The following is a 12,171-nucleotide window of genomic DNA, read 5'->3' as shown; positions in this document are numbered from 1 at the left end:
GGGCTGTGCGGCGCCCGGGCCGCACCAGTGCACGTAGTCCTTGGGGGCGAGCTTGCTGATGGAGGGGACCACAGTGTGGAGCCACCAGACGGCATCCCGCTGGATGGCGGCGATCTGGTTCTGGAATGAGCGGAGTACTTCCAGGTCTGCAACAGACACGCAGCTTAGTGGCCCATCCAAGCCATGGGCTGAGGGAATACAGGCACCCCTAGGGTTCCAGCTCAAGGCTGGCACTTGGGAGGGGGTAACTCAGGGCACCCCCAGCTTCTGGACCATTCCTGGCGGGAATTACAGCCCGGGGAGCATGGAGTAACCCTGACACACACGTGGGTGACCGGAATCCTCCTGTCGCAAGTGACTTGCTCCAGTCAATGGCTGAGAGGGCTTCTGCAGCCCCATCTTCCTGTGAACCCACGATCAAACACCCAGACTGCCCCAAACACCACCTCCCCTCCCTCCCACCCACGGCTGGGGCCACCATGCCGGCAATGCCCCCACACTGGGCCAGAACTGGAGCACACAAAGGACACTCGGGGAGAACAGGGCCTGAACCTGCAATTGGGGTGAGGTCTGGATGGACAGGAACCGGGACGGCAGCTTCCAGGCTCTGTGTCCCTGAGTGGCTGTGCTGTGGGACCGCTCCTCCCAGGCGGTCAGAGGACAGTGCAGCCATGGAGAGCCACCTGCCATCAGCCTGGACCTGAGACCCCCACCAAGCAAGGCCAGGCCACCCCCGCGTCCTTACTCCTCTTTTCTCCTTTGTCCCAGGCGATGCCAGCCTCCTTCACCTGCGCCGTGATGCCCAGCATCATGGACACGGCCAGCACGTCGGTGATGTGCACCACGAAGCGTTCCTGCAGGTGCAGCACGAGGTCTGATGCAGGAAGGGACACCCGGAGCCCCACTCCACACCCACGTGGGCGCAGCACGCAGTCTGTATCCAGAAGGGACACCCGGAGCCCCACTCCACATACATGTGGCGCACATGCACACACTTGCACACCCACACACACACACAAGCAGGGATCCAGAGAGAGCCCAGAACCAGTTGAGAGGGGTCTGACAGGAGGGGCACCAGGCTGGTGACTTAAAAGGTCCTAGTCTGGCCACGGGAGGGAGGTTCAGTCAACAGAGATCCACAAAGACCCGTCCGCAAAACAGGCCACCCTGGCAGGCTGGCTGCCAGTTGGCTGCAGGGACCTGGCATCTCTGTGATCCGCTCTCACTGTGCCTTCCAGCACCAGCTCCCTCCGCACCCCTCGCACAGTCTCCAACCCAGCCAGGCAGCCCGCGGCCCCGCCCTGCCTCCCTGCTCACACACTCGCCTTCCTCCCAGCAGCAATCTGTCCCACCCAGCCCAGGGGCTGCCGGTTCCCCCACACCTGGTCAGCCCCTCCTGGGTCCTCACACAGGACGGAGCCCATGCTACCCTCTGTGACACATGGCCGCAAACAGCCTCACTCAGCCCCGTACCCACGCTCAGCCAGAGCACCCGAAGGGGCGGAATGTGCGTGGGACCCAGGGCGAGGGGGACAGCGGCGCGTGGGACCCACAGTGAGGGAAAGGCGCCGCAGCGGCAGGGGCTGGCACCTTGAACTCCATCTCCAGGTATTGTGGCTCCTTGCGCTCCTGCATGAGCCCCAGGCAGAAGGCCTGGAAGTTGATCTCGTGCTTAGTCTGCTTGATGATCTCCCGCAGCAGGGCCCGCGAGGCCCGCAGGTAGTCATCCTTGTTGGTCAGCAGGTCCTGGAACACCATGGCCAGGAACTGGGGCAGAGAGAGGCTGTGTGGGAGGCTGCCCAATGCTGCCGTCCCCGTCACAGGCCCCTCCAGGAGCACATGCCCAGCTCCTTCCCGCAGCACCCCTGGGGATGGTGCCCGAGGATGCCGCAGCGGGTCTCAGGCAGTGCGGGGCACGGGGTGGCGGGCTCCTTGCTCTACTGGCTGCCAGCCCTTGGCGAGCAGGGGCCACATCTGATTCCCCTCTCGGCAACCGGCACATGGGGAGTTGGTCCTCGTTAAATGAGCAGAAGGATTAATTAACAGACGCCGGGGGTGTGGGACACCAGGCGGCAGAGCCACAGAAGTGCGTGCGCCATCTCAGCCCACTCGTGTGCCACAGGCTGAACAGAAACCAAAGGCCACCACCCGAGATCTGAAAGGATGCACCCCCATCTCAAAATGCCGGGCTGCAAAGACAACAGCGCCGAGCCGGAGCGGCCGTGCCTCCCTCGTGTTTTGCATGCCACAGAGCCCACCAGGAGGCCTGACGTGCTGGTGGAAATGGGAGCATCTCCCCAGTCCGCTTCAAAGGAGACACGGGAATCCAAGGGTCCTAAAGCCAGCGCTACAAGGACTCCTGCTTAACTGAGGGACCCACTGCACAGAAGGCAGGTCTGGGCCAGGCACAGGGGCTCACGCCTGTCATCCCAGCACTTTGGGAGGCTGAGGCAGGAGGACCACCTGAGCCCAGGAGTTTGAGGCCAGCCTGGGCCACATAATAAGACCCCGTCTCTACAAAAAATTTTTAAAACAACCTTATTATCCAAAGGCAGCAATGAGCTTGAGAAATAAAACTATAAGCTGGCAGGTCTGGGTCTTAGCTCAGAAACCTGGGTGGCTTTTAAGGCTCAGTGTGGCTCCCTCCTAAATGTACAGTGTCCGTTTCTGAGAAAGATGCTGGGCGCTGTGGCTGTACCCACTCTAGAAATGGCTCAACCTCATGCCCAAGTGAGTTTCAAAAGCTCCTTCCGGAGCCCCAGGAGCATTCTCCCACAAAGCCCCGCCAATCCCTCGGCTTCCCCAGACACGAGGTGTCTCTCTAGCCCCTAGCCCCCCATTCGGGTGTGGAGGGCAAGGCCTGGGCCTACCTTGGGTGCCAGATCAGAGCTGTGCTGCAGCGCGGTGTACAGGACCTGCATGTTGTTGGGGTTCCGGGCGCTGGAGAGCTCATTGAAGATCACCAGCTTGATGGTGCTGCCCAGGTTGTCCTTGTGCGCGCTCAGCAGCTCCCTGGGTGTGGGAGCCGGGGAGGTGAGGGTGCAGGCCCCGTCCCTGCTCCGCCCCTCCCCGCTTGCTCCGCCCCTGCCCGCTGCTCCGCCCCGCACCCCGCTCTGCCCCTGCCCGCCTCGCACCTGATGCACAGCATGAAGTGGTTGAGGAGGACCTTGGGCTTGAGGCGTATCTTGATCAAGTGTGAGATGACGTCCATGTCTTCGGAACCGTGCGTGTTGCAGTTCATACAGACGGACATCAGCAGGTCCTGGGCCGGCCGGGTCAGCTGCGGGGCCGCGGAGGGAGCTGTGGGCTCACGGCCACCCCAGCTGTGGGACCACACGGAGCCTGCCCCGGCCCCCTGCCGGGCACCCCTGCCCCACCCCAGGCACCCCCGCACCTTGGGGTTCTGCAGCCACATCTCCAGCTTCTGCACCGCCAGCAGCCGCACCTCCTTGTAGCCACAGGTGGAGGTGAGGAGCCGCAGGAGGTTCCTGGAGACGTTGTCGATGGGCTGGCGCCGGTTCAGCTGGTCCCGCAGCATGTCCAGGACGTACTCCTCCACACTCTCCGCCAGCTCTTCGTACCTAGGTCATAGGAGGGAGCAGGGAGGGAGGAAGGCGGCCCTGAGGCACCTGCCCCAACCACTTCCCACTGGGACCAGGCGGGCACGCAGCTACCTGGGCATGAGCTGGCCCTCCTGCTCGGGGCTCAGTTTCTCCTCCGCAATCAGCAGCTCCGTCTGGCTGTCCTCCTCCTCCGTGAGGGAGGGGTGTGGGCTGCTCCCTGCAGACCAAGGAGAGGGCTCCATGCAGCGCCTCGCACCCACCTGACCTCCCAACCCTTCCTTGCCCTGGGGCTAGACACCCGCCCTCCCGGGCCGGCCATGTCTCTCACCTGCGCCCAGGTCGCCAGCGCCACGGCCCGCCTCCCCCTGCAGCAGCACACTCCTGGGGGGCATTCTGGTGTTGAAGGCCGTCTGGATGTTGTCCACAAACGTCTTACAGTGAGGGCTGTCCACCCAGATCCGCTCCCCCAGGGAGTCCTCGATGTACACCTGTGTGGGAGCCACACCCTCAGCCCCGAGCCCAGCCGGGCAGCCAGGTTGGGGAATGTCTGCCTGCTGCCCAGGGACTGGGCGCCCAGGCAGCCCTCTGTAGCTTCTGGGTGCGGAGGGGACTGTGCCATGACCATCGGGGCTGTCAGACACAGTCCTCTGGAGAGAACACATTCCTGCTTTTCTCCCGCCCCCGCCCCGCCCATGGCATTCTGCTGTCTTCACCGTCCCGGGAGAGGCCACTCACCTTGACAAAGATCTCAGGCCAGTTCTCGTCCTCCTCGTAGGCGGCCATGAGGAGGTTACAGGCCAGCACGGACACCAGGCTGTTCCCCTTGGCCTTGAAGTTGATGGAGGCGTCCCGCCGCAGGAGGCTACACAGAGCCTGCCAGGGAGGGTGCATGTCACGTGGGAGCCTCACTGGCCCCAGAGGCAAAGCTGGGGTGGGCCGGGCAGGGCACTGAAAGGGGAGGTGAGGAGGGGAGCCGAGCGCCCCAGCCCTGCTCGCCTCCCGCCAGGGGCCCAGCTCGCACCTCGATGACGCCCTCAGTGGCGAAGATGTTGGGCTTGATCTTGGCCAGGTACATGAGGCTCAGGTAGAGGGTGCTGTCGGGCTTGGCGCGGGTGACCTTCAGCTGCTTCACGGCCCCGCACAGCACGCCCTCGATCCTGTCGTCGTTGCCTTCCAGCTCAGCCGCCTCGATCTCGTCCAGCAGCACCGTGGGCAGCACTGGCCAGGGCAGGCGGTACAGTCAGAGCGGGGCCAGGGCAGGCTCGCCCCAAAGCCTCGGGACACCAGTAAGACCACGAGGAACCCGAAGCTCTCAGGGTTGGCGCTGCCATGAACCAGCCATCCACCCTCAAGAGAGTTCCCACAGGGGACAAGCACCCCACCAGATGGTCCCCTCAACACAACAGGCTGCCCCACAGGCCTCAGCACTGGCCCGCCAGCCACTCCAGTCCTGGCTCCGCTGTGTCCCACACAGCTACCTCGAAGGCTACAGACATTTCCCAGCAAGTCAGGCAACCTGCAGCCTTACTTTCCACTGAATCGTGGCTCCGTCTGGCAGCTTCTCACTGTGGACCGCGGCACAGCAGCCCTCTCACCGCACCTGCCCCGGCGCCAGTCTCCAGCATGCTCTTCTCCCCTCTTTTCCCCCCTTTCCATGGGTGCTCGACTCACAACCTTCCTCCAGATGAGGGCCTGACCCTCCCACATCCACCGAGGAGCACCAGGGCCAGCACACACCTTTCCTCTCCTCATGTTTGCCACTGTTGCATCGGAGGTTTTCTCATTTTCATTCTGATTCTTCTCTGACCCAGGAGTTTTTAGGACTGTGTTTTAAATATCCACACACGGCCGGGTGCGGCGGCTCGCGCCTATAATCCTGCCATTTTGGGAGGCTGAGGCGGGTGGACCACCTGAGGTCAAGAATTTGAAACCAGCCTGGCCAATACAGTGAAACCCTGTCTCTACTAAAAATACACAAGTTAGCCAGGTGTGGTGGTGCATGCCTGTAATCCCAGCTACTTCGGAGGCTAAGGCAGGAGAATCACTTGAACCTGGGAGACAGAGGCTGAAGTGAGCCGAGATCGTGCCACTGCACTCCAGCCTGGGGGACAGTGCAACACTTCGTCTCAAAAAATAAATACATAAGCCAGGTGCGGTGGCTCACGCCTGTAATCCCAGCACTTTGGGAGGCCAAGATGGGTGGATCACGAGGCCAGGAGATTGAGAACATCCTGGCTAACATGGTGAAACCTCGTCTCTACTAAAAATACACAAAATTAGCTGGGCATGGTGGTGGACACCTGTAGTCCCAGCTACTTGGGAGGTTGAGGCAAGAAAATGGCATGAACCCGGGAGGCGGAACTTACAGTGAGCCGAGATTGCGCCCTGAACTCCAACCTAGGCTACAGAGCAAGACTCCATCTCAAAATAAATAAATAAATAAAAAATAAATATCCACACACACATGTGGACAGAGGCATTGTGATCCACCTTAACTGCACCTGGGACAAAGACTTGGAAGAAATTTCCTAATGCCCTGAGATAAGCAGGGTGGGGAGAAGTGGGCTGCCAGCATGGAGGGACAGCCTGGGACAGATACCACAAATGGCTGGAAGCAGCCATCTCTGTTTTGCGAGAATAATATTGTAAAGTGATCTACCACTCTGAATATGCTTTTCATAACCACGTCTCCTGTCATCTTCAAAATCTCCTTTCTACAGGAGGTGGTGATAAGAATAAATAAATAAGTAAATAAATAAATAAAATACTGAGCAGCCAGAGGCCGAGAACCCGGGCTGGGGTGGGGCCTGTGGTCTCTGTCTTCGATCCTCACTGGCACCAGCTGCCCAGGGACAGGCCTCATGGGACACCTGAGACTCGACCTCCTAAAGCAGCCCCCATCTGTGCTGTCCTGGGCTGTTTGCCCCCAGGGCTCCCTGATGCCAACTGAGTCCAGGACAAACACTGCCCGCAGCGTCCAGCCTCGGCTCTCAGTAGCGTGTGCTGCCCAGGCCAGGCCTCCATTCCCTGGGCACAGTCCATTGTCTGCTTGGCACCTCCCTTTCCTGCCTGCCCCAGTTTCATCGCCTGTGCTTGCAGGCCTGAGCCCACACTGCAACTCCCTGCCAGGCCTCCTCCCTCTCAGGACCGTCTGGGACTCACTCACAGGCTTGCACTGCAGCAGCCTGATCCCTCTGAGGGCAAGGCCACAGCCCACAAGTCCCCTGGGCCCTGTCTGGCACAAAACTCAGTAATCAGAGGTGGCGTGGCTTGAACAGACACCTCACTACCAAAGTCATCAGGACGCTTGTTCTTTTTGACTACTACAAAGAAATTACCCAAAAGAAATGCTCCCACAGAAACAAAACACTGCAGACCATGAGGCTTGCTGGGGCTGGTGTGACACTGCCAGAGTGACTCCTGGGAAGTCATGGAGCCTTGAAAGATGGTCGTTGGGAAAATGGCACAGAGGAGCAGGGGCGATTCTAGGCACAGAGTTAAAGGCATTTCTGCGAGAAGCAGATCGTGAAGTTTACATTTCCTGTTGATGTGTTTACCCTGCTGCTGCTTTTCAACTGAAAACAGGGAAGGCATCAACTCTTCCCTGTTGGTAACCAGGAGTGAAGGAGGAACCAAGTACTTATCGCCTCTGCTCAGGTTGAGAGAGGAACGCACCAGGGCGCGCGACCTTGAGAACACGCACCTAGGGTGTCACCAGGCCCGGTTTACCCCCAGGGCTCAGACAGTGCCCATCAAAGGGGGCGTCCAACAGAGACATGAGACAAACAACTCAACGGGGGAGTGACCCGGCTCTCGAAGGGCAGCCACTGGCAGCCCAGGACGCAGACGCACACACAGGGTAAGAGCACCTACGTCAGAAGCGCTTCAAAGAACAAGTCACAAACATCCGCTCTCCCAGAAGAGCTCGGCCATACAGGCAGCGCTGGGCCTGGGCTGATGGATGGACCTGATGGATGGACGTGCTGAGGGGCGTTCTCAGGGGAAGTCCACAGACTCATTACCTTCAATTGGCACCACAGATGGCTCTTTAATCGACGGAGAAATGGCTCGTTTTTCTGCCACTGCAGCCTCAGCCAGGCGCCCCAGGGCACTCAGCGGGGGTGTGGAGGAGAGTTTGGGGCGTTTGGTGAGACCGGTGAGGGCCGAGGCACTGGACAACGCAGCCGCTGCATCCCGCTTGCGCTCAGACGGCAGGCCGGAAGGGGCTGGCTTCAGCAGGGTGGATGCCGTTTTCGATTCATTGGCCTGACCCTTTGAGCCCAGAGCAATGAAGTCTCCCGGGGGAGGGTGCCCTGCAGAGAAAACAGAGAGAAAACCAGGCACATTCGCAACACCCAAGGTGGAAAAAGACTGACTCCAACCTCCCGTTATGTCAGAGGGGATTAAACAACGGTCAGAGAAGGCAAGGAAGAAGCCAGAGCTCACTCAGCAGCCAACAGCAGAGCAGGCACCAGCAAGATACGCACAAGTGACGGTGGACAGTCATATAGCGCTAACCACAAACCAGGCCATCTCTGTTCTATCCGAATCAGTGTGCTTAATTCCCCCCTCCCCACCCCCGCCCCGCCCAAATTTCCGCAATAGGTGCCATTACTCTAACTTTACAGGGCAGAAAGGGACACAGAGAGGTTAAGCAATGTGCGCAGCGTTACACAGCAGGTGAGTAGCAGCTTTAAGCCCGGAGGATCTGAGCTGACAGTCTGGCTGCAGACCCCGTGCTACCCTACACTGTGCTCCCTCCTGCCTCCTGGCTGGGGAGACCCTTCCACTACTGTCGACAGCCTTGCAGCTCAGCCTGAAACGAGATCACCGGGTTCCCGGAGGAAGCCGCCGCTGTCCCAAGCCTCCCAGGGACTCTCAGAGCCGCTGAGGACCGAAAGCAGTGTTTCCAGATCCAATTCCTGGAAACAGCCGCGGCTGCGGAACAACCAAGCCGAACGCAGGCTCCGGGGCAGTTGACATCCCCAAAGACCCTCAAAGACCCCGGGTTGCAGAGCGGGGGGAGAGACGCACCTGAGGGTTTGGCCGCGGCGCTGGGCCTGCGCACCGTGGTGGGCTTGGCCCGGTTCATCCTACCGCGTCCCTCGCTGCTCCCGGCGGCTGCGGCGTCACCTGCGGAGGAGCCAGCGTGCGGTCATTCATTCATTCATTCATTCGCTCGCTCGCTCATTCGCTCCCTTACCGCACGGGGCTTGGGCCTGGGACCCGGGGACAGTGGCCCCGCGCCCGCCCGGAGGGGCGATGCTGCAGGAGCTGCAGGGACCCCGCCTCCCAGCCGCCCGGGAGCGGCTCAGTCGGGTGGCAGCAGGCGGCGCGGACGCCGGGCTGGAGGCGGCAGAACCAGGAGGGACGGCCCCGAGGCCGGGCGGGGTAGCCGGGAGAACCAGGCGCTCGCCTGGCAATGAGAGAGCGCCCAGGCCGCGGCTCACTTACCTCTGGCCCATCGCGACTACAGCCCAGCCGCCGCCACCCGGCCACCCCGGAATCGGAAACGGATCTCGCCGCACTCAAGGACCCGACTTCCGGAACAACCGGAAGCAAAATAGTGCGGCGGGAAGCGGGCCCAGAGGGAGGTGCGAGAGGCTCGCGGCGCCGGCCTGATGCCTGCAGCGCCCCCTGGCGGCGGGAGTGGTGAGCCCCGCGCGCACGTGGTCTGGTACAGGTGGCTCCGCGGCGCGGGGCAGGCGCTGGCATCTCCATGCACAGGTGGTGCTGGCGTTGCGAAGGGACACACTCCAGGACGCACGGCGGGGAGGGGTGGCGTCAGGGATCTGCGGATGCGTCAAGCGGCGGGTTCTGCACGTCCCGGGGGGTGTGGGAGGCCGGGGCGCAGGCACTGGTGAGGGGGCGCAGCCCGGGGGACCCCAGGGAGAGACTGTCTCAAAAAATAATAATAGCTTTATTGAGATGGAACTCGTGTTCCACAAAGTTCACCCTTTCCTTTTTCTTATCTTTCCTTTTTTTTTTGACCCGGAGTCTGTCTCTGTCGCCCAGGCTGGAGGGCAGTGGCCCAATCTCGGCTCACTGTAACCTCCACCTCCCGGGTTCAAGGAGTTCTCCTGCCTCAGTCTCCCGAGTAGCTGGGATTACAGGCGCCCGCCACCACATCTGGCTAATTTTTTTTGTATTTTTAGTAGAGACGGGGTTTCACCATGTTGGCCAGGCTGGTCTTGAACCCCTGACCTCAGGTGATCCACCCGCCTTGGCCTCCCAAAGTGCTGGGATTACTGCACCCCCCCCGCCTTTTTTTTTTTTTTTATAGAAACACTGATGGGAACAAAAATCAAAAGATGCAAAAGATTATACAGTTGCCAGGTGTGGTGCTCACACCTGTAATCTCAGCACTTTGAGAGACCAAGGCAGGAGGATCGGTTGAGTTGGAGACCAGCCTGGGCAACATAGCAAGACTCCACCTGTACAAAAAATAATAATAATTAGCTGGGCATGGTGGCATGAACCACTAATCCCAGCCCTTTGGGAGGCCAAAGTGGGAGGACCACTTGAACCTAGGCGTGTGAGACCAGCCAGGGCAACATAGTGAGACTTTATCTCTACAAAAAGATCAAAAATAAATTATCCAGGCATGGTTGTGCCTGCCTATGCCCCAGCTACTCAGGAGGCTGAGGTAGGAGGACCTCTTCAGCCCAGGAGGTCAAGGCTGCAGTGAGCTATGATGGTGCCACTACACTCCAGCCTGGGCAACAGAGCAAGACCCTGTCTAAAAAAAAAAAAGGCAGGGGAATCATCCAGTCCAAGGGTCTCCCCCGACCCCTGAGCAGCCAGTCCCTCCCCTGGAGTCAGCCTTTGTTCTGATTGGTGCCTGTCTTCCCAGCTTGTCCGTGTGCGTTCAGGCAGCCACCCGTGTGCCTCCCTCTGCCTTGTCACCCTGCAGGTAGTGCACGGCTCCTCTTTTCTGTGCCTGGCTTTTGCCACTTAACCACATTTTCGAGATCTGTTCCCAGCAGGACACTGACTCGAACTCTGTCCCCCCACCGAGGGAGTCCTGAGCGCCGCCTGCCCGGTGTGTCCCATCTCCCCATCCAGGGACGGCAAGGCGGAGATGGTGTCCCTGTGTCCCTGAAGTTGGGTGTGGCCTCAGTGAGGCTCATGGCCCCAGGCTGCAGCCTGAGAACTGCTGTGTGACCCTCTGCGGTCTCTTCCCACTGCTGCGGGTATCAACTGGGTCCCTGGATGACCCCAGGGGCTCCAGGGCCCTGCACCCTGCGCTGTGTGGGCAGCAAGTCCGGAAGGAGATGTCCACGGCGCCCACGGGAGGAGAGGCCGGTCAACCGCAGATCCCTACTGGACACCAGGCCAGGGCTGTGCAGCTTCATGCCTCCGCCGTTTCTCAATCTGTCCCTCAGGGTAACTCTCTAAGGTAGAGGGGAGATCCGACGGGCTAATGCTTCCTCCTCCTGTCATCTGAATAGGAGCAGCCTGTAGGGAGCTTCCTCTGCCCTGCCACTTGTCTCTCCTTACCCTCTGACCAGCATTGCCGCCCCTGCATGCGGGGCCTATGCCTTCGGCAAATGCCCTCACCCGGGCCCAGGCCAGAACTTCAGGGTCGACCTTGACAACCTCCTCCTCCACCTCCTCCCCCTCTTCCCTCTCCTCCCGCTCCTCCTCCCGCTCCTCCTCCTTCTCCTTTTCCTCTTTCTCTTAAAGCTCAGGAGTCAACCTTGACCACCTCCTCCCCCTCCTCCTCCTGCTCCTCCCCATCCTCCTCCTGCTCCTCCTCCTCCTTGTCCTTCTCTTTCTGTAAAAACTCAGGAGTCAACCTTGACCCCCTCCTCCTCCTCCCCCCTCCTCCTCCTGCTCCTCCTCGTCCTCCTCCTGCTCCTCCTCCTCCTGCTCCTCCTCCTCCTCGTTTTCCTCTTAAAGCTCAGGAGTCAACCTTGACCACCTCCTCCCCCTCCTCCTCCTGCTCCTCCTCCTCCTCCTTGTCCTTCTCTTTCTGTAAAAACTCAGGAGTCAACCTTGACCACCTCCTCCCCCTCCTCCTCCTTCCCCCCCTCCTGCTCCTCCTCATCCTCCTCCTGCTCCTCCTCCTCCTCCTGCTCCTCCTCCTTCTCGTTTTCCTTTTAAAGCTCAGGAGTCAACCTTGACCACCTCCTCCCCCTCCTCCTCCTCCCCCTCCTCCTCCTGCTCCTCCTCCTTGTCCTTCTCTTTCTGTAAAAACTCAGGAGTCAACTTGACCACCTCCTCCCCCTCCTCCTGCTCCTCCTGCTCCTCCTCGTCCTCCTCCTGCTCCTCCTCCTCCTCGTCCTTCTCTTTCTGTAAAAACTCAGGAGTCAACTTTGACCACCTCTTCCTCCCTCTTCTCTTTCTTCTCCTCCTCCTTCTCCTCTTCCTCTTCCTCCCCCTCCTCTACCTCTTTGCCTTCCTCCTCCCTCTCCCCTCCTCTTTTTGAAACAGCTGTTTTGAGTTATGATTGGTGTCTGATAAACTGCAGGGGTGTAAAGGGTGGAACGGGTGCAGGCTGCTGCATGCTGACATTCGCGACATTCACACGCACCTGTGGCCCCATCCCCCATCCCTTCCAACCCTGTAACGAACATTCCCAAACCGCCCCTGCCTTGTCTCCAAG

General features: G+C 60.2%; 1 protein-coding gene across 3 annotated transcripts in view; it reads right to left on the bottom strand.

Moving 5' to 3' along the window:
• The window catches only part of INTS1 (integrator complex subunit 1), a 35,247-nt gene extending 26,121 nt beyond the window's left edge, over positions 1 to 9,126 (bottom strand). For 2 of the 3 annotated variants that reach the window (XR_004433258.1, XR_004433259.1), the window contains exons 1-13: positions 9,018 to 9,126; positions 8,598 to 8,696; positions 7,586 to 7,876; positions 4,585 to 4,781; positions 4,299 to 4,436; positions 3,892 to 4,051; positions 3,675 to 3,780; positions 3,395 to 3,581; positions 3,135 to 3,280; positions 2,871 to 3,012; positions 1,591 to 1,767; positions 746 to 854; positions 26 to 146 (exon numbers count right to left, since the gene is read on the bottom strand). Coding sequence is in view for 1 of the 3 variants with exons in the window: in XM_033194523.1 (XP_033050414.1) it covers positions 26 to 146; positions 746 to 854; positions 1,591 to 1,767; positions 2,871 to 3,012; positions 3,135 to 3,280; positions 3,395 to 3,581; positions 3,675 to 3,780; positions 3,892 to 4,051; positions 4,299 to 4,436; positions 4,585 to 4,781; positions 7,586 to 7,876; positions 8,598 to 8,655 (1,832 nt within the window). In the remaining 2 variants the exon portion in view is untranslated. The remainder of the gene's footprint in view (positions 1 to 25; positions 147 to 745; positions 855 to 1,590; positions 1,768 to 2,870; positions 3,013 to 3,134; positions 3,281 to 3,394; positions 3,582 to 3,674; positions 3,781 to 3,891; positions 4,052 to 4,298; positions 4,437 to 4,584; positions 4,782 to 7,585; positions 7,877 to 8,597; positions 8,697 to 9,017) is intronic. The other variant, XM_033194523.1, reaches the window with a different exon arrangement.
• Between the last annotated feature and the right edge of the window lie 3,045 nt (positions 9,127 to 12,171).

The sequence above is a fragment of the Trachypithecus francoisi genome, unplaced genomic scaffold (genome assembly GCF_009764315.1).
Source record: "Trachypithecus francoisi isolate TF-2019V2 unplaced genomic scaffold, Tfra_2.0 Lachesis_group4, whole genome shotgun sequence".
Lineage (NCBI taxonomy): Eukaryota > Metazoa > Chordata > Mammalia > Primates > Cercopithecidae > Trachypithecus > Trachypithecus francoisi.
The sequence above is the reverse complement of the archived record's forward strand: the minus strand, read 5'-3'. Positions and strand labels throughout refer to the sequence as shown.